The sequence below is a fragment of the Mastigoproctus giganteus genome, chromosome 7 (genome assembly GCF_048544385.1).
Source record: "Mastigoproctus giganteus isolate SK-2022 chromosome 7, ASM4854438v1, whole genome shotgun sequence".
NCBI classification, from domain to species: Eukaryota; Metazoa; Arthropoda; class Arachnida; order Uropygi; family Thelyphonidae; genus Mastigoproctus; species Mastigoproctus giganteus.
This window is the reverse complement of record NC_143581.1, coordinates 78,377,216-78,401,790: the sequence shown is the minus strand read 5'-3', so window position 1 is coordinate 78,401,790 and position 24,575 is coordinate 78,377,216. Positions and strand designations below refer to the sequence as shown.

Below are 24,575 nucleotides of genomic sequence, written 5' to 3'. Positions count from 1 at the left end.
ACACGGTCGAAGTCAGAGGTCCTTTAGGCACCTCAGATCACAACTTGGTGATTGTCTCTTCTCCAATGGAGCCTTTATCTCATGGCTATTCCCAACCTCGTGTTGTTTGGCATTACAAGAATGCAAAATGGTATGACCTGCGAGATTTCTTTTCTTCTATTCCTTGGTCGGATTACTGTTTCAAAACTTCTGATGTCAATGTTTGCTCAGATCGTGTCAGTGAAATTATTCTTGCAGGAATGGAATCCTTTATCCCACACTCAACTTTAAAATCTCGTCCTTTATCTAAATCTGGGTTGTCCAATAAATGTGCTAAGGCTGTTCAAGAGACGAACGTTGCATATCGTAATTGGCTTGTTTCTAATTCTTCAGTTTCATTTTCTGCCTACACCAAAACTCGCAACAATTGTAAAGCAGTTATTAATCAGTCTAAACTAGAGTTTGAACAGGCTTGCTTCTTGTCCTAATGGTAGCCGAGCATTCTGGTCTCTTGCCAAAGTTATTGGCAGCAACTTTTGCCCATCTCTGCTCCCATCTCTGTCAAAACCAGATGGTTCTGTTGTCACTTCAGCCAAGGATAAAGCTGACCTGCTAGCATCCCATTTTTCTTCAACTCATATATTAATGATATTGGAAAAACACCTCCCACCATTCACCAACACGCTCCATTCAATGTATCCTGTGGTCTTCCATCAAAAGGATGTCAGAAGGATTTTGACAAATCTTGATGCTAAGAAAGCTCCAGGTCCCAATGGTATTTCTTCACTTGTCCTCAAAACCTGTGCTCCTGAACTTACTCCTATTTTTTGCCGCCTTTTTTCACCTTCTTATTCAAAAAGGTGTTTTTCCTTTTGCTTGAAAATTTGCTCATATCCAGCCAGTTCCTAAAAAGGATGACAAATCCCTCCCATCCAATTATTGTCCCATTGCAATTACTTCTACTCTTTCTATGGAGAAATCAATTAACTGCCAACTCTTAAACTACCTAGAAACCTTCCGTCCAATCAACGATCACCAGTATGGATTCCGTCAATGTCAATCCACTGGTGATATTCTGGCTTATGTTACCCATTTATGGACTAATTCAATGGAAAAGTTCGGTGAAACACAAGTAGTTGCTCTTGACATCTCAAAGGCTTTCGATCTTGTTTGGCATAAAGGTCTTCTAAACAAACTTCCAGCTTACGGTTTGCCAACTGTCTTATGTAATTGGTTATCCAGTTTTCTCTCTGATCGCTCACTGAGGGTGATGGTAGATGGCTCTCTGTCTTCTGACTTCTCCATTAATGCCGGTGTTCCCCAAGGTTCAGTTCTTTCCCCCCCACTCTTTTCCTCTTGTATATTAATGACCTTCTTCCATTGACTGGAAATCCTATTCATAGTTTTGCCGATGATGCACATTGCACTGCACTTTCCATTTTAAGAAACCTTGTTCTGCTCAATCAGCTTCAATTTCTTGAAAATCTGCTACCAATTCCTTAAATACCGATCTTCAGGTAATTCTCCAGTTGGGAAAGACAACTTAGTTGATTTCAATCCTTCTAAAACTCAGTCTTGTCTTCAGTCTTTATCTTACAAAAAGGATTCTTCTGCTCCTATGCTTATCTTTGGTGACATTCCGATTTCTAGGCAAAACGATACATCTCTTTTGGGGATTACCCTGACTTCTAATCTCTCTTGGCACAAGCACATTACAAATATTGCTTCCTCTGCATCTAAAAAAACTTGGTTTTGTCTTTTGCTTTCTGCGTTACTTTTCTTCTAAACAGCTGCTCACTCTGTATAAATACGCCCTACCATGGAATATTGTTCCCACATTTGGGGTGGTGCCCCCAAAACCTCTCTCAGGCTTCCTGATTTCATGTAATTTCGTTTCACAGTGCAATGTTTTGCGAAAAAATTCATAATATAGAGAAATTCATTAAATAGAAGTTTGCAATAGAGAAGTTCCACTGTATATAGGTGTCCGCAAACTTTTTTTTACTTTGAAGGGGTCCGTAGATCTCAATAGTTTGGAAACCACTGTTGTAGGTCATTAAGATTGAAAGCAAAAACAATGATAAGGGGTTCTTCTTTTCTGTAATAATCAATATACAATATGGCGATACTAATATATTAATTGGATCTAAAGGCTAAGTTTTTATAAAATTTATATATATATATATATATATTTATAAAAATAATAGGATGTAGTGACAAAACTGGACGTCTAAAAAAGAACAAAAAATATTAATTTATTAAACTGGATTATGGTTCCAGGGCACTACTAGTTATAGCAGAAATACCCAGCAATGTATTGGGTCGGGGGTGACTAGTCAATTGTAATTACAATAACATAAATTGAAAATGCCTGCAAAGTAAAAGCAGATTACCTGAAATTAAATAAAATTAAGATTAACATAACAATAATAAAAAATTAAAATTGGACTTAATGCTCTGGGTCCTAAGATTTTAACTACGTGTTTTAACTAAGATTTTAAATCCTGTGTTGGCCATTGTGTCGGCAGCCAAAACCGAAGGAAAGACAGCAATAAGCAAGGTCTCTGTTTCTGTTATGATGTATACATACAGAACGTATACATTTTGATGTATACCTTGTATATGATTGCTGTGATGTATATGTTTCGTACGTATACATCATCACAGAAACAGAGAACTTGCTTATTGCTATGGTTCCTTCGGTTTTGGCTGCTGACCCTATGAAAACGTAGTTAAAATCTTAGGACCTACAGCGTTAAGTACTATTTTATTTTTTTATTATTTTTATGTTAATCTTAATTTTATTTAATTTCAGGTAATCTGCTTTAACTTTGCAGGCATTCTCAATTTATTGTACTGTAATTACACTCGACATGTCAGCACCCCTACCCAATACATTGATCATATACATTTGTCTATATAGATATATATATATATATATATTATAAAATGTATGCATAATGCACAGTGATTATCGTTGACTCAACAGAAAACAAATGAGATAAAATGTGAAGTTAAAAATCAAAAGCTATCAGCTACCATGTGCAAGCCAAAAAACCATGTGCAGACCTCATTATAGACGAAAGAGAAATGGGAGAGTGGATCCAGTGTAAGCAGCCTCTAGGGAAGACTGAAAGCTAATAAACTAATTACCTAACTAATTTCATTGTTGATAATGTAAACCCTATTTTTAACATTATGTCTATGGGAAATAAATTCCCACTTTAAGAGCATGCGCTAGGAACGAATTAACTGGTAAAGTCGAGAACTGCCTGTAGTCATTTCTTAATATATATGCATTAATAAATTAATTCCTTTAATGTCAAAAAATTTATTCATTCCCACTTATTTCTGTGCTGTTCCCCATCCTTAACTATATGTTTGAATGTTGAATTACACGATTTCTTAATTATTGAAAAGGTCATATTTGCTACAAACCATTGGAAATTAAATGTGTATTAAAATTTTTATTGGATATACGTATTTATATTTAAGGTCATATTTCTTTATAACGAAATTTCTGTTTAACAAATATTTTCAAGCAAATGATCTTTCAGATGGTATTTCAGAGACTGCTGGGAGCCATTGCGGTACAAATAAACACATGGGTTGTGTTAGGGTAGCTAAGAATAGAAACAGGTGCAGGTATACTTGCGTGTACACCAATGCTAGGAGTTTAGTAAATAAATTTGATGAATTTGAGGTATTGCTCAAAACATCAAAGGCAGATATTGTTGGGATATCAGAGACGTGGTGTCACACAGATATAAGGGATGCAGAACTGCAATTTGGGGAGTACGTCTACAGAAAGGATAGACAGGATAGGAAGGGGGAGGGGTTATGCTATTAGTTAAGAAACACATAAAAACCAAGGAAGTGAAGCCAGTCGACATCGCTGGACAGTGCAGTGTTGAGTCAGTTTGGTGTGACATAAGCATTGGGAGATCAAAATTGAGAGTAGGAGTGTGCTATAGGCCTAATGACTCTGATGAGTATAATAAGGAACTGTACAGGGAAATAGAGTGGGCCAGTAAATCAGAGAGTCTTATAATGGGAGATTTTAATTTCCCAGATATTGACTGGAATTTGGGGGCTGGTTACTCACACACTAGCAGGGCTTTTGTGGATTTATTGGATGATTGTTTTCTACATCAGCATGTTCAGGAGGCAACTAGAGGGAGTAATACTCTTGATTTGATTATCAGCAGTGATTCTTCATGCATTAAGAATCTGCAGATAAATGAACCACTAGGTGGCAGTGACCACAGTGTGCTGAAGTGGGATTTACTGAAAGAGGTAACTACCATTAGGGGTAAAGGGAAGGGTTATTGCTTCCGTAAAGGCGACTACGATGGACTGAGACAGTATTTAAATTCTATACAGTGGGACCAACTGATGATGTTACCAACAGCAAATTCAAAATGGGAAGCATTCAAAGAACATATCTTGGAAGCTACTAGGCTTTACATACCAACTAAGAAATATTGTTCAAGTTTTAGGCCAAAATGGATGTCAGATGAACTAATGAGGCATATGGCAGAGAAGAAAAATGCATGGGATACTTACAAATTAACACATGACACAGAAGCCTATGATAGATACAAGTTGATATGCAACCAAGTTACAAAGGAGGTTAGGCAGGCGAAGGCAGATTACGAGAAATCCTTGGCAAGGGATGCAAAGAAAAACAGCAAAGAGTTCTTTACTTATGTAAACTCTAGAAGGAAGGGGATGAATCAGATTGGTCCACTTGATATTGATGGGTCAAGTGTTGATGATCCTGCTCAGGTAGCTAACAAACTAAATGAATATTTTGCATCGACATTCACACATGAGGAGTTATTCAGAAAGGGGAATGCTAGAGGTGTATTCAACTCTAGCAGTAAGCTACAGAATCTTGAAATAACTGGGAGTAAAGTGGAGGAGAAACTGTTGAAGATAAACACAAGAAAGGCACCCGGGGTGGATGGGATCTATCCAGTTATATTAAAGGAAGCAGCAAAGGAAGTAAGCAAACCCTTAGCCATAATTATGAGAGCTTCCTTGGACTCAGGGGAGGTACCCATAGACTGGAAATGTGCAAATGTGACCCCAATTCACAAAGGAGGATCAAAGGCTGACACAAGTAACTATAGACCTGTGAGCTTAACTTCTGTTCCAGGAAAATTAATGGAGGCACTGGTTAAAGAAGCACTGCAGGATCATTTAGACAAGACTTCAGTTATAGCTCAGACACAGCATGGTTTTGTTAAGGGGAATGCTTGCCTGACCAACTTGATTGGATACTATGATGCAGTCACAAAAGAACTGGATGCAGGGAATAACTTTGATATTATATACTTGGATCTTAGAAAGGCTTTTGATACTGTTGCACATGGAAGACTGATACACAAATTGGAGCAGTGTGACATTGGAGGCAAATTGCTGCTATGGATAAAGGGGTGGTTGAGTGGGAGAAGACAGAGAGTGGTAATCAATGGACACTGCTCATCGTGGACTAATGTTATTAGTGGAGTCCCTCAGGGCTCAGTGTTGGGTCCATTATTGTTCTCTGTATTTATAAATGATATTGATGATGGTATATCAAGCTTAATGTCCAAGTTTGCAGATGATACAAAGGTTGGCAGGGTTGTCAAGGACACTACTGACACTACACTGCTGCAACAGGATCTGGAAAGGTTGAGCAGATGGGCTGAGAGGTGGCAAATGAAGTTTAACATTGACAAATGTAAAGTACTACACATGGGAAACAGCAACCCCAGGGCAACATATCAACTCTGTGGTACTACACTGACAGTGGTAGAGAATGAAAGGGACTTGGGGGTGATTGTGCAGGCAGATATGAAGTTCTCTGAGCAGTGCAGACGGGCTGCAAGAGTAGCTCATGGAGTATTGTCAATGATATACAGGAATTTTTCCAGCAGGGATAAGGAGGTGATTATTCCATTGTATAAGGCAATGGTCAGGCCACACCTAGAGTACTGTATACAGGTCTGGAGGCCTCATTTCAAGAAGGATGTAGAGCTGCTGGAACGAGTACAGAGAAGGGCAACAAGATTAGTGAATGGAACAAAGGGGTGCTCTTACGAGGAAAGGCTTAAGTTTTGCAAATTACAGTGTCTGGAGACTAGGCACCAGCGAGGTGATCTGATAGAGGTGTATAAAGCCTTGAATGGTTTAAGCATGCTCAATGCTGATGGGATTCTTCCTCTAGCTCAGAAAAATCACCTGAGAGGGCATAAATTCAAATTGAGGAAAGACAGATGTAGGATAGACGTGCGGAAATTTGCCTTTAGCCAGCGGGTGGTTGGTTGGTGGAACAGACTGCCATCCCTTGTGGTGGAGGTTGATAGCCTAAATAAGTTTAAGGCTCAGCTGGACAGGTATTTTGAACGAACAGAGGGGTGAAGTGGAAGTGGGTTTTTTTTTTTTTTTTGGCTGATGCTGCATAAGCTTGCTTTCTTGCATCAAATGCCTCTACTAATGCTAATGCTAAAGATAGATGGGTGAAAATTTGCCTTCAGCGAGCAGATAGTTGATTGTAGCAAAAAATTTACATCCTTAACTATATGTTTGAATGTTGAATTACAGGATTTCTTAATTATTGAAAAGGTCATATTTGCTACAAACCATTTGAAATTAAATGTGTATTAAAATTTTTATTGGATATACGTATTTATATTTAAGGTCATATTTCTTTATAACGAAATTTCTGTTTAACAAATATTTTCAAGCAAATGATCGATTTTGTTATATAGAGGCCCGACTGTATTTGGGGAATTTTTACACTTCTCTTCAATTGAAATTATGTACAACATCAACTTTTGACCCAAATCTTTTAAGGGCACAAAAGGTAATACTCTCGTACAAGTTACCAAATAGGACATCAAGTGTAGAAGATGTTTGTATTTAAACACAGATCTCCTATCCTTGATCCTACAAAACCCTAACTCGCATTAGTGAGTTAGGGTTGAATTTGAAAGTGTCCACAATTCTGCTGAGATGCAATAGAAGGAGTATATGATGCAAGCGTTGTCAATCAGTTCGGCCCTGAAGAGATTGTGCAAGGCTCATGGAGTAGAATTTTTCTCATCGAGGTCTATGCTTGTTAACAGGAGAGACTGCTTCTTGAGGGATGGGTTACACTTAAATAAAAAGGGTGCAGAAATATTTGCTGATGCTATCGAAGCAATGTTAGGTGGACTGTAAAACTGCTAGCATGGGGAGACATACAGACTAATAGATTAACATTAGCCACAGGCAGGGGCGCCTCCGTAGCCAGGTAGGCAGGAGCAGCAGTGCGTAACACACGCTTCTTGATTAGACCGGGGTTCGAGCCTGTGACCACCAAATATGGAAAAGTCAGAGAATGACCACTGCATATCCCCAGAGCAACATGGCCTTAGTTGCTAATACTCCTAAAAACCAAATAACAATAACAACAAGCCACAGGCAGAGGTGAAAGTGATTCTTGCACTGCTTCTGTTGAAATGAGCAGCAGCCTGGAACACAAGGTGATGGGTATTTCAAGGACTACTGCGAGTCATCGCAGAACAAGTAAATACACGGGCAGTGTTAAGGTAATTAAGAATAAGAACAGGTGCATGTATACTTGCTTGTACACCAGTGATAGGAGTTTATTAAATAAATTTGATGAATTTGCAGTGCTGGTAAAAACATCAAAGGCAGATATTGTTGGGATAACAGAGACATGATACCACACAGATACAAGGAATGAAGAATTGGAATTTGGGGAGTATAATGTGTACATAAAGGATAGGAAGGGAGGAAAGGTTATGTTGTTAGTTAAGAAATACATTAAATCTAAGGAAGTGCTTCCAGTTGACATGGGTGGACAGTGCAATGTTGAGTCTATTTGTATGACGTAAGCACTGGGAAAGCAAAATTCAGAGTAGGGGTGTGTTTTAGGCCTAATCACTCTAATGAGTAAAATGAACAATTGTACAGAGAAATAGAGTGGGCCCGATTGTCTTATAATGGGGGATTTTAAATCCCCAGATATTGACTGGAACTTGTGGATTGGTCACTTGCACACCAGCAAGGCATTAGTGGATTTATTTGATGATTATTTTCTACAGCAGCAGCATGTTCAAGAGGCAACCAGAGGGAGTAATACTATTGATCTGATTATCAGCAGTGATTCTTCGTGCATTAAGAATCTGAAATTAAAGGAACCACGAGGTGGCAGTGATCGCAGTGTGCTGATGTGGAATTTACTCAAAGATGTAACTACCATCAGAAGTAAAGGGAAGGGTTTTTGCTTTTGTAAAGGTAACTACAGTGGTCTTGGACCGTTTTTAAATGCTATACAGTGGGACCAACTAATGGTGCTACCAACAGCAAATTCTAAATGGGACACATTCCAAGAATTAATCTTGCAAGCTACTAGGCCTTTCATACCAATTAAAAAATATTGTTAAATTTTATGGAAGCTTCCTTGGACTCAGGGGAGATCCCCATGGACTGGAGATGTACAAATGTGTTCCCAGTTCACAAAGGGGGATCAAAGGACAACATGAGTAATTACAGACCTGTTATTTTAACTTCTATTCAGGGAAAATTAATGGAGGCACTGGTTAAAGAAGCACTGTAGCATCATCTATACAAGACTGCAATTACAGTCCAGACACAGAATGGGTTTGTTAAAGGGAAGTCTTGTCTGACCAATTTGATTGGATACTATAATGAGGTCACAAAGGAACTGGATGCAAAAAATAATTTTGTTATATACTTGCAATTTAGGAAATTCTTTTGACACTGTTGCACATGGAATACAGGTGACCCCCGCTTAACGCTGATAGTTCGTTCCGGAAAAACAGAGCGCTAAGTGAATCCGCACTAAGCGAGCGCCGTATTCCCATAAGGTAACATATGTATTTGTGAGTTGTGGTCTATTACATAGGATATTTTCTAATCAGTAATAAATGGTAGTGAAAATATGCACCAATGTCGATTAAAAATATTTAATATTCAAAATTTTGTACATATAAAATATTCTACATTATATACACATATAATTATGAGGTAATTAACTAACGAAAATCATCAATTTATTAATTCGATGGCCCTGTGCTCTCGAGTTTTCGTATCTTTGGACTGAAAAATGTGTCGATTTTGGGTTGTGCTTTGGCCCTCTTCCTCTCATTGTACAACATCATGTAGGGATTAATTTCTTTCTTCAAATTTCTTATTACCTTGGCACTTCGTTCCATGTCAGGGTCGTTCTCCCGGAAATAATCACACATTTTTTCGAAGTGTTCAAAAGCTTCACTAAGTCCTTTTGCAGTCAGCGACTTCATCTGTTCTTCATCTATAGTATCTTGATCATCATCTCCCTCAATAGCAAGCTCTTGTTCTTTTATAATTTCCATTAGTTCTTCATTAGAGAGGCCATCCCTGTTGTTGTCGATCATCTCTTGTACGATGTCTTCGTTAATTTCGTGTAATCCTGCTTCTTTTCCGAGCTCAACAATTTGTGTTTTAACATTTTCAACGGAATCATCAGGTTCCTGGGAATGCTTTATGCAATTTTTCCGAACTTTCCTCCACACTCCATTCATGGTTTTCTGAGTCACTTTATCCCAGGCACTTGAAATGTTGTAGATGGCGGTTTTAATGTTATAGGATTTCCAAAACTCCTTTAAGCTCGGTACATTTTCAGTGTTGATGGCTTTAATAGCTTGGGAAAAGGTGTTCCTTATGTAGTACGCTTTAAATGTGGCAATTACTCCTTGGTCCATTGGTTGGATCAGAGACGTAGTGTTTGGAGGCATGTAAAAAACTTTTATGTGATTGTTCAAGTCTTCTAAGCTCTCTTTGCTTGAGTGTCCTGGCGCATTGTCCATGATTAGAATTGCTTTATAACCAATGTTATTTTTTGCACAATATTTTTCCACTGCAGGACAGAACTCAGCATACCAATCAATGAAAAGCGGCCTGGTTACCCAAGCTTTTTTATTAGCCTTCCAGATTACAGGTAGGTTTGATTTAGCTAAACCTTTAAGAGCCCTTGGATTTTCGGAATGGTAAACTAAAAGGGGATTTAATTTAAAATCCCCTGCAGCGTTACCACCCAACAACAAAGTTAACCGATCCTTGGTTTTTTTCTTCTTTCGATATGAAACTTCTTTTAGGCATTCGTTTCCAAAAAAGACCTGTTTCATCTATGTTAAAAACTTGTTGAGCAGTATAACATCCCTTTTCAATAATTTTAACAAATTATTTTTTGAAAGTTTCGGCTCCTTGTTGATCTGCACTTGCAGCTTCTCCCTGTATTGCTACGTTGTGCAGGTTATAGCGCTTTCTAAATCTATCAAACCAGCCCTCACTAGCATTAAATGGTTCCACATTTTTTTCGGTGTGAGCTTCCTTTAAATCTTCATATAGGCTCTTCGCTTTTTCTTTAATAATAATTGAACTTAACGGAATTCTACGTTGAATGTTGTCTTCAATCTCCATTTCAATCATAATAGCCGGCCTAGCCCTGGTCAATTTAGTTGCCTGCAGGGGAACAGCTGTTTTTCCAGCTGCTAAAATTGATTCTTTATTTTTTATGATTGTTCTTACAGTTGAACCTACCAGTCCTAAATTATTGCACACTGATTGTGATACGATGTTAGAGTACAGTAAACTGTCTGTATGTCTAACACTGTATGCACTGAATGATATCTAGAATTCCTCTGGCAAGTGAGCTGAAGACGGTGACAAATGTTTTATTTATCTGAAAAGTTCGATTTTACCGTGCAGTAAAATCAAATGGTTGTTTATTGCACGAAAAGTACTGTAATCAATTATGGTGTGAGTCATGGAGAATGTTTATGGAATTTCCAAAACAGTAAAACAAACAAATTTTATGTACTTCGGGTGACCACAAGGTCAGAGGAGTTCAGAAGACAAGAGAATACTGTACAAGAAACAGCACCGCATTTAGCACTAGTGGGATTGATTGTGTGAAAAACATTTCGCAAGTTATAGTTCCCACAGTAAAACAAAAGAGATAGGGAGTAAATCTATTTTTAGTATCTTTCTATTACAGGTCAGAACAGAAAATGCAGACTTTGTAACAGCATATGACACTGGATGGTAAATTTTTTCAGCTTGTGTACTAAAAACGAATTTGTCCCTTGAAACTATCCACACCAAGAAAATAGAGCATATCGAAAGTTTCAATTTTGTACATAAGAGTAGAAATTATAAAAATAATTACTGTAGTTAATTTCATGGTGGCTATTTTCTCCTTTTGCCAAAAAAAAAAAAAAAAGGCTCAAAACAGACTGGACTGAAGACGGATTTGCCAAAAATTCAATCTGTATGCTAGTAAAATAGCGTTACAGTGAGTTTTGACAGCGTTATAGTCAGATACGGGTTATAATATAAGAACAGCGTTATAGCGAATCAGCGTAAAGCGAACCGCGTTATAACGGGGGCCTGCTGTACTACTGTACAAATTGGAGCAGTATAGCATTAAGGGCAAATTGCTGCTATGGATATAGGGAAAGTTTAGCGGGAGAAGACAAGAGAGTGCTAATCAATGGACACTGCTCTTCATGGACTAATGTTGTTAGTGGAGTCCCCAAGGGTTCGGTGTTGGGAACACTGTTGTTTCTGTATTTATTAATGATATGATGAAGGTATTTCAGGCTTAATGTCCAAGTTTACAGGTGATATGAAGGTCAGCAGGGTTGTTAATGACACTAATGACAGTACGCTGCTGCAACAGCTAGAAAAGTTGAGCAGATGGGCTGAGAGGTAACAAATGAACTTTAACATTGACAAATGTAAAGTACTGCATATGAGAAGCAGTAAACTCCACAGTAACGTATCAACTGTGTGGTACTACACTGACAAAAGTGTAAAGTGTTCATTGTCTAACGGCCCAAGGGGTTTCCCCCCATCTCCGTTGTGTACTCTGTTTGTGAAACACAGAACACTGTGAAGGCCAGAGATTTTAAAAAGTGTAAGGTACATGTTTATGTTGTGTAGTGTCATGTTGTTGTTCCTCTGACCTCTTAGCCGTTGGGCCCCTAGTGGGACCCCCCGTTGTCCACACTTAACCCCAAGGAGGCAGGTCAGGCATAGAGGGATCGCATTAGAAGTAATTACTCTGGCAGGCCCTGCCACCTAATTTCCTAAGATTTCAGTGGCAAGGGCCTAAAAAAAAAATAAATAAATAAATAAAATAAAATAAAATAAAATATATATATATATATATATATATAATAAATAAAATAAATAATAAAATAATAAATAAATAAAAAAAATAATAATAATAAAAAAATCAATAAATAATAAAAAAATAAAATAAAAATAAAAAATAAATAAAATAAATAATAATAATAAAATAAGATAAAAATAAATAAATAAATAAAGAAAAAAAAAAATAAAATAAAAATAATAATAATAATAAAATAAAAAATAAAATAAAATAAAATGCATATTTAGTTAGAGTAGGGGTAAAGACTGAGGAAGGGGGGACAGATAGAAATATGGGGATGATAGGGAAGGCAACCCCAGAAAGGTCAGTGGGGACTGGCCCCACCAGGAGAAAAAAAAAAGGGGGTAGCAGGGAGGGGGAGGAGACAGAAACCCATCCCTTCCCTCTCCCTACCAGGGGAGGGGGTATTAAAGTGAACCAAGTTAAGGTACCTGGTTCGGAATGCTAGTTGGCCAAGAAAAGAAGTTGATATCTAATGGCATGCCTGTGGCTTTTTTCAGTCTTTATCTAGGAGATTGTCTTATTGGTCACATCCGTGAGAGACAAGTCCAGAAGTATAAGAACCTTTTGTCTTTCTTAGATTGTCTTAATTTGTGGGTTGTCTCTATTCAAAGTTATTTGGTAGTTATCTTTGGTGGGTGACATTTTGGAGAATGTATAGTAGTTCACACCAATGATGGTAATGCTGGTCAAGTTTAGCTGCCTTGTTCCAGTAACATCAGGGTCCCTGGGTTCATTTAGTAGAGGGTTATCATGTTGCTGCAATTAGTTGTCTTCTCCTCAAGAAAAGCTGCTGTGTGTAGTTGGTAAGCGCTTGATACTCTTCCTTAGTATCCAGTAAGTGGTTTTTTTTGCCTTTTGGTATATAAGTCAGCTTTGTGATAAGCTGGCAGTGGAGGTCATCGTAGAGGGGGCACTCGTGCATGAGGTGATCCCAGTCCTCAATTTCTCCACAGGTGCATGTTAGGTCCTCTTCTAGGCCAAAGGTTGTTAGTTTTGCCTTTATTGAACCATGGCCGGTAAGCAAATACGTGGCATAGAGGCCTAGAGAAAACCATAATGGGGATTTTGGATAGATTCTGCTAACATCTGGGGTGAATCTCCTGGTGATTTCCCCCTTGGTTGAATTTGTCCAGCGGTCCTGCCACACCTGCTGCATGTGTGCTTGAAGTCTCCTCTTCTCAAATTTTTGGTTGTTGGTAAGATTCAGCTCGAATCCCAAGCAGGTCTGAGACATGCCCTTAGAAAGATGATACAACATTCCATTTCTCACCACCTCCAGGTCGAGGGGGAGGGCCCCCACCAGGACCTGGAGGGCGTGAGTACTCACAGTGCAACAGGCACGAGAGATAGAGAGCAGGACCGTGCGTTGAGTGGAATCCAGGATTCGTCTGTTTACTGCAGTCGTAGCCTTGCCAAACCAAATTCCGGCTGCATATGTAATCACAGGGATGAAGATAGCCTTGTAATACGAGAGGGTTCGCTTGTTGAGACCCCAGTCCCGACGGGATATCCTAGCAACCATGGCGGTATAGTTTCTCACTTTGGTTCTGATGTATCGGAGATGAGCTTGAAAGGAGAGTTTTCTATCTAGTACTATGCCAAGATATTTCAGCTGCTCTGACAACTTTATAGTCGTTTCCAATTTTAATCTGTGCTGGTCTTGTAATACAGAGAGTTCCTTTAAGAAGCAGAGAGTTTGTTTTTGATGGTGATATTGTCAAGCAGTGTGTTTTTGCCCAGTCCTGGAGGATTTGGAGTGCATGGTTTGCCAAGGTCTCAAGCTGGGCCCTGGAATTTGCAGTCACCATCAGGATGAGGTCATCAGCAAAGGCTTGTGAACGAATCTCCCCGAGGTCAAGGCATAGAAATTCATCCATCACCATGTTCCATAAGGTCGGCCCCAGGACCGAGCCCTGGGGGCAGCCACGGTGTATCCGTCTTGTGAGTTTCTGATAAGGTGCATTTACTGTGATCACCCTATTTGAGAGGTAGCTTTTCATGATATTGAACAAATTGTCCGGTACATTTGCTTGCCTGAGTCTGCGAAGGATGCTCGGCCACCAAAGGGTGTCGAATGTTCCCACGAAATCAATTGTAATCATCAGGAAATATTTCCTGTCTGCTTGGCGGGCCTCAGTGAGCAGTGCCTGTAGAGCATCAACCGTGGAACGCCCTGGTCTGAAACCATATTGGTTTGGAGATATTAGGTTTGCTTTCTCATAGTGGTTTTGGATCCGTACATGGAGGAGACGCTCTAGGAGCTTGCTGCATACGGACAATAGGGCTATGGGCCTGTATGAACTTGGCAGATGTGGTGGTTTTGTCGGATTTTTAAGGATCAGTTTCATATTTGCGACTTTCCAATCATCAGGGAAAGTGCTAGTGTGTAGGCAGAGATTGAATAGGTGCAGCAATAGCTCCGGGGAAAGCTCCACAACCTTCTTCACAATCTCAGGCTCGAACAAGTCAGGCCCCGGACATTTTTTCCCTTTGATAAGAGCTGCTGCGGCTAGGAGTTCTTCCTGTGTGAACTGCAGTTCAACTTGTCCAGTCCAATAGGTTTCATTTTCTCTGCAGATCTCATGCTGCTCAGTTGTTGTTGGATTAATGTTTGGATGAAAAACGTTGTTTAAGATGTTTGAGAATGAGTCCTTCCAGGTGGTGGTTAGGTTTCCCTGCGGGGTTTCTGTAGCGGTGTTCACTTCCCCCCTGGGGAGTTTGTTTGTGGTGATTTTGTACACCACCCAGGGGTCAGAATTTCCCGTGTAAGAGACAAGTTGCTCCCAGGATTGCTGCTTTGATTTCTTTATTCTTTCCGTATACACATTTCTTGCTGTTCGATATACTTGTTTAAGTTCTTCGACCTCCACATCAGGCCAAGATCTTCTCTTCCTTTGGAACGCTTTTCGTTTGGCTTGTACTTCCTTTCTCATCCTTCGAAGCTCCTCATTCCACCAGGGCACTGCTCCCGGAGAAGGTTTTTTCCTTTTAATTGTGGCATTGCAGACTTGTGTTAATAGGGTGGTAATCTCTTTTTGAAAAAGGTTTGGATTTTGAGTTTGCCCGAGTTTCTGCTGCTGTTTTCCCACCATTTCCAGCAGGGCACCCCTGAACGTGTCCCAGTTTGTTTTTTCTATTGCATATCTATGTTGCATTACTCTGGAAATTGGTTGTCTATTACAGTTTTTTGTGATCCTGAATGTAATGGCTCGGTGATCCAAGGTCGTCCAATCATCTTGGACCTTCCAGTTGGAGATATAGCTGGCTGTGTTTCTTGTAGCAAGAGAAATGTCTATGGTGGCTTCCCAAAGGGTGCTGCTGAAAGTGGGGAGGTTGTTTGGCTGATTGAGGATTCCGAAAGGGGAGTTATCCAGGTAGTTCTCCAGTCTTTGGCCGTTTGTTGCTCCTCGACGGTCTGGTGTTGTGCTGTACCACGTGGGAGACCTTACGATAATTCTCCCTCCAGGAAGAGTTTTTAGTATACTTTGAAGATATCTTATAGCCCTGATAATATCTTCTCCTGGATGGCAGTATAGGGCAACGACGTAAAAGTTTCCAAGCGCTGTAATAATGTGGGCACATACGGCCCAGGCTGTGCAAAGTTGTGTTATCTTTGTGGCTGTGATGTCAGGGTTTCTTACAGCTATTGCTGCCCAGGGGGTTTCCCCTTCCACCTGGATGACTTTGCAGGTCAAGGGATAGCCTCTGACCTGGTTCTTATGGGTATACGGCTCTTGCAGGATAATTACATCCGTGTTGTCCTCTTCTGCCCGAATCCTGATTTGGCTGACCACAGCCCAGGCCCGCTGCGCGTTAATTTGCATTATTTTTACCTCTTCGAAGTTACATTTTTTAAGGTGTCTCCCCCATAAATGTTGTTGGTGCTGACCCTTGGCTTTTATATATGTTGGACATATTCTGTCTCTGATGGAATGTGCTGAGTCCATTTTGAAACTTTTACAGTTCACACAAATAGGATCTTTGGTTTTGTTAGGACAGCTGTTAAATTCGTGGCCTTTTTCGGCACAATGGCTGCATGTTGGCACTGTCTGGATACAAGTGTGTAAGGTGTGGCCAAACCTACAACACTTGAAGCATTTAGGCACAGCCACATGTTCGCGAAAGCGGTGGCTGCCCCAGTTTATGTATGCCCTTGCTTGATTGTTAAGGACCTTCCAGGCGATTGGGTTGATTTGAACAATCCAGTTTTTGCCTCCTCCTCCTTTGACTTTTTTTGGGTATTTAGGTGTGATTAAGGCATCTGCCTCTAAGTCTGGGAAGTACTCCTGCAAGTTCCTACAGTATAGTTCCTCAGTGAGTTGCTGCGGGGTCAGGTTGTCACTGAGGTCAAAAATGATGATAGAGGGCCCCAACTTTTTTGGCGCCTCTGCCTTTAGACCCATTGTCATTATTTTTCCATTGGTCATAATTTTGTTAGCTTCTTTTTTAGTTTCCGTTTCGATCACTATGCCTGTATTTCTAGTTTTTCTTATCGCTTTTATTTTCGTAATTTTGAGATTATCTTTCAACTCTGTCATTATTTTGGTCTTGATTTGTTCATGTATGTGATTCTTTGGTCTTAATGGGTCTGATAACCACTAGATTTTGCTGTTTTATCAGGGTTCTCTTTCTTATATGCTGGGGATTTTGTTGACTGGTCTGTGGTGGATGCCCTTGGATGGAGGCACCCAGTTTAGAGGTTGGAAGGTTCTTAAGTACAGCACCGGCATAAGAGGGCACTGTAGATGATTCAGGTTCTGTGGTTAGGCCCAGTTCCCGCTCGGGTGAAGACTGCGGAAGCTTAGCGCAGATGTCTAAGGCCTTTTCCGGTATTGTAGACCTTGTCTTGATTTCTTCGTTCACAGCTTTTAGCTTCTCATTCTCGATTAGAAGAGCTGTTGTGATTGTTTCTAGGCTTGTCCAAAGCTCCTGTACATAGTTTCCAGTGGCTTTGGTGAATCTTATGGAGTCTTGGTTGAGGAGTGCCATCAAGTTCCTGTGCAAGACTGAGATGATCTGATGGAAGGAGGTGGTGTCCCCCTCATTAAAGAGGCCAGCCAGAACAGGTGGTGCAGGAATGGTAAGCATACTGGATGGTGGGATCCCAGATGAGACCACTTGGTCAAGAGCAGACGGTAGTTGTGTAGCCAAGAAATCTGCTGGGGCAGTTTGAAGTGGCAGAGCTGATGGAGTTTGGTGAGCACCTGAGGAGTTTCGCGTCTCAGAAGCAGCAGCTACAGGAGTGTTTGGAGCTGCAGGTAAGGCTGCAGTTGAGGTGGAGTTTGCCATCAATTCGAGGATGGAGGCAGCTATTGGTGTAGAGATTCTTTGGTCCAAGGTGGAAGCTGAGTAATTATGGTCTATGAATGGTGATATACAAATATTATTCATCTGTGCAGGAAGAGGAGAGCAAGAGGAGCGCAGAGGACAAGCTCTGGACCTTCCCTTGGACTTCTTTCTCTTGGAGGAGGATTTGCCAGATACTCTAAGAAGAAGTGAATTAGAAGTCTCCGATTCGTCTCTCTCAGACGTGCTAACCTCATCCTGTGAACTTTCAGCATTTTCCACCATCTTACTCTGCTGGGATGAAATATTTAAGTTCAGGGGGTGAATGGTTCTACTGAATTTTAGTCAAAAATCCAGAAATGGCTAGTGAAGAATTTAAATAATTAACTGAAAAGAAGAGTTTCCAACTCTTGTCGGTAGGGGGGCGCTGAAAGAGATGGGGAAAAATTTGCATATTGTATTCTTGGGCAACAGAGGATTGCTGACGTCACCCGATGATCAGTAGTCAGATGTATCAATGCACAATAAAAGAGAGTCCCCTTCAAAAGCTATGTAAATAGTATGTTCCAAAATGAACAACCACATATTAATTAACTAAACAGACAATCAGTATTAATTACTACTGACATCATAATTAATAAATAAATGTTCCTAATTAAAGTTCTAACTTGAGTTCCTGGCTTCAGGAGAACCAATAGCCGATCACCCTGGAGGTCTCGTGATTTGTTATTTCAAACAAAGTGGCCGAAGAAGAAAGGACGAAATTATTCGCGCCAAAACAATATTTTCCTCAAATCACAGCAATCAACACAATTTCACTAAAATCAGTATCAGCTGATATGAACTTAATTAGGGTATCCATAACTCTCTAAAGGATAAGTGGTCTAAAACTATGGCAAAGAATGATAGTTAAAAACAACGGCCGGACTTATAGGGCGTAGCCATTATGAACGAGCCGTGAATGAATGATAAGGGTGAAGATAACTGGAGAACGCCTTACAAGTTAGGCATAAAATAAACATCAGTCGACTCACCGAACCAAATAGATCCACTTTGACTTGAATTTAATCCAAAATGATAAATTGGCACCACTTTAAAAAACACACTTTGAAGAGCACTAATTAACACAACCCGATCGGTACTACACTGACAGTGGTAGAAAATGAAAAGGATCTGGGGGTAATTGTGCAGGCAGATATGAAGTTTTCTGAGCAGTGCAGACTGTCTGCAAGAGTAGCTAGCTCGTGGTGTCTTGTCAATGATATACAGGAATTTTTCTAGCAGGAATAAGGAGGTGATTATCCCCTTGTATAAGACTGTGGTCAGACCACCCGTTGAGCATTGTATACAGGTCTGGAGGCCTATTTTAGGAAGGATGTAGACTTGCGAGAACAAGTACAGAGAACGGCAACGAGATTGGTGAATGGAACAAAGGGTTGCTCTTATGAAGAAAGGCTTAAGTTCTGCAAATTGCAGTGTCAGGTGACTAGGCACATGGGAGGTGATCTGATGAGGTGTATAAGGCCTTGAATAGTTTGAGCATGCTCAATGCTGATGGGATTCTTCCTCTTGCCTAGATTAACTGCCTGAGGGGACAAATTCAAATTGAGGAAAGCCAGTTCTAGAATAGATGTGCAAAAATTTGCCTTTAGCCAGCAGGTGGTTGATTGCTGGAACAAACTGCCATCTGTCATTGTAGAAATTGACAACTTAAATGAATTCAAGGCAGAACTAGACAAACATTTGGAGAGAATGAATGGGTGAAATGGGATGGTTTTTTTTTTTTTTTTTGGCTGATGCTAAATAAGCTTGCTCTCTTGCATCATGTGCCTCTACTAATGCTAATGCAAATTAAAAGCATAACTAGTTTCAACACCCTAACTATCATGACTTTTATTTGTGTATACACTTTATTTATTACCTTAAATTGTATTTATTACCATATTCAAATTCTGCATCCAGTTTATCAGAATGACATTGATTCCAATATTAACATTTTGTCTGCATCTGTTGACTTCACCAGTATCTCCAATTCATCAAATTTATTAACTATACTAAGAAATAATGTATGAAAACACATGAATGTTTGTTGTATCTCTTATGTTTGTCATGACTAACTCATCCCATGTGGATACTTATGGCAGTAATAAAAGAAAGTGATATTATTAGTAAAATAACATTGTCAATGATCTGCAAATATCATAATACACTAATGTTAACAAAAATGAAAACAAAATAAGAGAAAGCCATTTTAAATAAATATTTTCTATAAGTTAATAACTATAAAACTGACATACCTCTTTTACATAGTACCTCAAGCTATTTTCTGTTTCACTAAGTAAAAATTTACGTATATAAAACCGTTCATCATCTCTACCTCTCTTCCACAGCCAACCTTCCTTAGTTCCGCTTAAATAAAGTTGTTTCTGAACATCAGTAAATTCTTTTCTTTCATACTTAGCTTTGATCCACTGTTCCTTTAAAGTGCTAGAAAATTAAACAGTTACACAATAGTGTAACAGCTGAGAAATTTTTATCCATATATTCGACAATAAAACTCTTTCAGATAATTTAAAAATATTTCATATAAATTTAAAAAATATTTTTTACAAGTTTTTGTAACTCAAACTCGTCACCCCTATCCCTCTGAAGTTTTTTTTATTTATTTATTTTTTTTAAAACCAAACCTGACAGGGCATTACATCTAAATACGAGGGGTATAAAAAGTTTGTACCCTTACCTAGAAAAATAGCCCTAGAAAGGTGAAACTCCACAGGAACTTTAATCCTTTTTTATGTACTTTACATGTATAGTAACACATTTCTCTCATCTATGGATCAGTTGTTTATTGCCTTGATCATAGAAGTCCGCAATTTTTGTCTTAAACTACGATTCCACTTCACTGATGACTTCCTGAGACAAATTAAAGCGGCGCCCACGCAATGGTTTCTTCATTTCTCGAAACAAGAAGTCAGACGCTGCTAGGCCAAGAGAATAGGGTGGGTGCTGCAGTAGCAGAAATCCAACAGTTGGCAAGAACATTGCATTCGACATTGCTTCTACAAAGGTGTCAGCAATCTTGAAACCCATTGTGTGGAGACCTTAGAACATGTGCAGATGGTCATGTAAAATGCTGTGGGCAGACCCATAACTAATTCCCATTGCATTTGCAATGAAATGAATTGTCACACGTTTGCCACTCAGCACCAGCTGCTCAAACTTTGCAATCGTCTCACTGTCTATCAATATTGATGGCCTTCCTTTTCTTGGCTCGTCAAAGACACTTGTACAACTGCACTGGAACTACCGTTTCCACTTTTTTTTTTTACAGTGTCATAGGATGGACAATTCTGCCCATACACAGCCTTGATTTCTTCGTCAATTTCCTGAGCTTTCTTGCCCTGCAAATGCAGGAACTTGATCACTGCTCGATACTTCACTTTGTCAACCAAAGTCCTTCCTCAGATTCTGGGCTCCACCTCTGGTGTACAATCACCTATGGCAGCGGTTCCCAACCTGTGGTTCGCGAAAGTGTTCCAGGGAGTTTGCACTAAAAATTTTGTAATGGCGTCTGCTTAGATTTACATAGGTATATTATTGTAAACTATAAAATATAACTAATAAGAAACAATAAAGTAAAATAAAATTAAATAAAAAGTAAAGAATGCCAAAGAAAGAAACCACATCTCCCACAATTCCATATAATTAGTTTACTATCTTACAGTATATCATGTTAAATAAATATGGTTTTCACATTAAATTTTTTTTTCAATGGAAGCAGGTCATTAATATACGAGAGGAAAAGAGTGGGAGAAAGAACTGAACCTTGGGGAACACCACAATTAGTGGAGAAGTTAGAAGACAGAGAGCTATCTACCATCACCCGCAGTGAGCGGTCAGAGAGAAAATTGGATACCCAATTACATTTGCAAAGTTATCCATGATGCAAATTTACAGATTTGTAAAATATTCAAGTATCTAAAAGATATCAATCTGATTATTTAATGCAAGCAAATCTGCTCAAATTACTTACTGCTTTCAGAAACAACCCAACCACATAGAAATAAAAATTGCAGATGTCCCAATCCCAAATGTCTATGAAGAAAAACCTTGGAGTTGTTTTTAAAAAAATCTCTCCTTTAATGCTCAAAAAATTCTAAAAGCAAAAAGGTTAATCAAACAAGCAGCGATTCAAGACCAAAAAAAAGTCATTAAGCATGTAGTCGTGGCATGTGATGCAAGAAAGCAAGTGTATGAGCTTATGCAGCATCAGCCAAAGGAAAAAAAAAAAAAAAAATCACACCATTCCCTCCAAATGCTTGTCCAGTTCCTCCTTAAATTTATTCAACCTATCAACTTCCCCAACGACAGATGGAAGTTTGTTCCAACAATTAACCACCCGCTGGCTAAAGGCAAATTTCTGCACATCTATTCTACATCTGTCTTTTCTTAATTTGAATTTATGCCCCCTTAGGTTCGTAATCTGAACAAGTGGAAGGATCCCATCAGAATTCAGCGTGCTCAACCCATTCAAGGCCTTGTACACATCAATCAGATCACTGCGCAGGTCTCCAGCCACTGCAATTTGCAGAACTTAAGCCTCTCTTGGTAAGAGGATCCCTTCATTCCCCTCACTAATCTTGTTGCCCTTCTCTGTACACACTCAAGCAAATCGACATCCTTCCTAAAATGAGGCCTCCAGACCTGTACACAGTACTCAAGGCGTGGCCTGACCATTGCCTTATACAGAGGGACAATCGCCTCCTTCTCTCTGCTAGAAAATTCCTATATATCATTGACAAAACCCCATGACCTGCCCTGACAGCCTGTCTGCACTGCTCAGAAAACTTCATATCTGACTGCACAATTACTCCCAGGTCTTTTTCATTTTCTACCACCTTAAGTGTAGTACCACACTGTTGGTACGTTTCTCTGTGGTTACTTCAATCCATATGCAGTACTTTGCATTTGTCAAGGTCAGTTGCCACTTCTTAGCCCATTTGCCCAAATTTTCTAGATCCCGTTGCAGTAGCACACTGCCATTACTGTCATTAACAACCCTGCCAACCTTTCTATCATCTTCAAACTTCGACACTAAGCCTGATATACCTTCATCAATATCATTGATAAATATACAAAACAACAGTGGACCCAACACCGAACCCTGTGGAACTCCACTAATAACATTATTCCACGAAGAGCAGCACCCATTGATTACCACCCGCTGTCTTCTCCCACTCAACCATCCTTTTATACATTGTAGCAACTTACCCTTAATACCATTCTGCTCCAATTTGTACAATAGTCTTCCATGCGCAACAGTGTCAAAAGCTTTCCTGAAATCCAAATATATGATATCAAAATTATTTTTTGCATCCTTTGCATCCAGTTCCTTTGTAACCACATCATAATATCCTATCAATGTCAGACAAGACTTTCCCTTAACAAACCCATGCTGTGTCTGAATTATTGCTGCAGTCTTGTCTAGATGATCCTGAAATGCATCTTTAACCAGTGACTCTATTATTTTCCCCGGATCACAAGTTAAACTAACAAGTCCTTAGTTACTTGCATCACCTTTTGAACCCCCTTTGTGAATTGGGGACACATTTGCACATCTCCAGTCCGTGAGGACCTTCCCTGAGTCCAAGGATGCTCTCATAATTATGGCTAAGGGTTTGCTTAGTTGTCTTTTAATATAACTGGATAGATCCCATTAACTTCAACAATTTCTCCTCCACTTTGCTCTCAGTTATTACAAAATCATTAAGTACCCTGCTACAATTTGATAACCTTCTGCCATTTTCAAATCTTAATAATTCCTCAGGTGTGAACGTAGATGCAAAATAATCATTCAGTTTGTTTGCTATCTGAGCAGGATCATCAACAGTCAAACCATGGATGTCAAGTGGACCAATCAGATTCATCCCCTTCCTTTTAGAGTTTATATAAGTAAAGAAATCCTTGCTGTTTTTCTTAGCATCTTTTGGCAAAGATTTCTCATAATCTGCCTTCGCCTGCCTAACCTCCTTTGTGATCTGATTACAGACTAGCTTATATCTGCCACAGGCTTCTGAGTCGCTTGATAATTTATATGCATCCCGTGCATTTTTCTTCTCTGTTACGAGTCACATTAGTTCATTTGATAACCATTTAGGCCTAAATCTTAACCAATATTTCTTAATAGGTATGAAACATTTAGTAGCTTCCACTATTAATTCCTTGAATGCTTCAGAGATTCTCTTTCCCATTCTGTCCCATGCTTCCGAAATCTGGTCTGGTGCTCCTCAAGTAACTGTCAAGAAATCCCTTGCCCTAGAATATTGGGTTCTTAGATGATTCAATAATAAGCTTCGTTTCCCCTATACAACAGTCAGGCAACAGCTTTATGAAAACTTAAAAACAAAGCTTCTGCAACAGATGATCAACGACTCTGGAGTCGTGCTTCTTGCAAAGTTAATTACTTCTGCATGGGGTTCACCAAACTTAGCCAATATAATAGTTGCTCCCAACAGAGAAAATTCAAGAAACCAACAATTCAAATCCAACCCCAAATGGACAGAATTTTCCCCGTTTGCACTCCTTCACCTCCTAAATCATCACAACATTGATTGCAAAAGGTAACTGTAAAGCCTACAGGAGTCAGATATCTGATAAATGAAGAGAAATAAAAACAACAGCCTGCCGTCAATACAGTAATTGCAACTGAAAGCCAAATTTTTTATTAATTCATAAATATAATTCCTATTCATTGTTAATTTTTATATGAAATCTGCTATGTATTCAATTATTTTATTTCCTTCGTATCGTATTATCTGCCCTTAGCCATGTGGTGTGATGGGCTTACTGTATTTGCAATAAATGAATATTTAATTATTTAGCAAAGAACAGCTGGCAAACCATAAGATGGAAGCTTATTTAGAAGACCATTATGCCAAACACGATCAAAAGCCTTTGAAACGTCAAGAGCAATGGCTTGAGTTTCACCAAATTTTTCCATTGAATTTGTCCATAGATGGGTAATACGAGCCAGAATATCACCAGTGGGACAACACTGACAAAATCCATACTG

The 24,575-nt window shown here is 39.3% G+C and overlaps 1 protein-coding gene across 1 annotated transcript in view; it reads right to left on the bottom strand.

The window, feature by feature from the left end:
* The window catches only part of LOC150083013 (arf-GAP with dual PH domain-containing protein 1-like), a 107,631-nt gene that overhangs the window by 57,088 nt on the left and 25,968 nt on the right, over positions 1 to 24,575 (bottom strand). Inside the window, exon 3 of the mRNA XM_090378354.1 lies at positions 19,801 to 19,990. Within this exon, the coding sequence (XP_090234480.1) occupies positions 19,801 to 19,990 (190 nt within the window). The remainder of the gene's footprint in view (positions 1 to 19,800; positions 19,991 to 24,575) is intronic.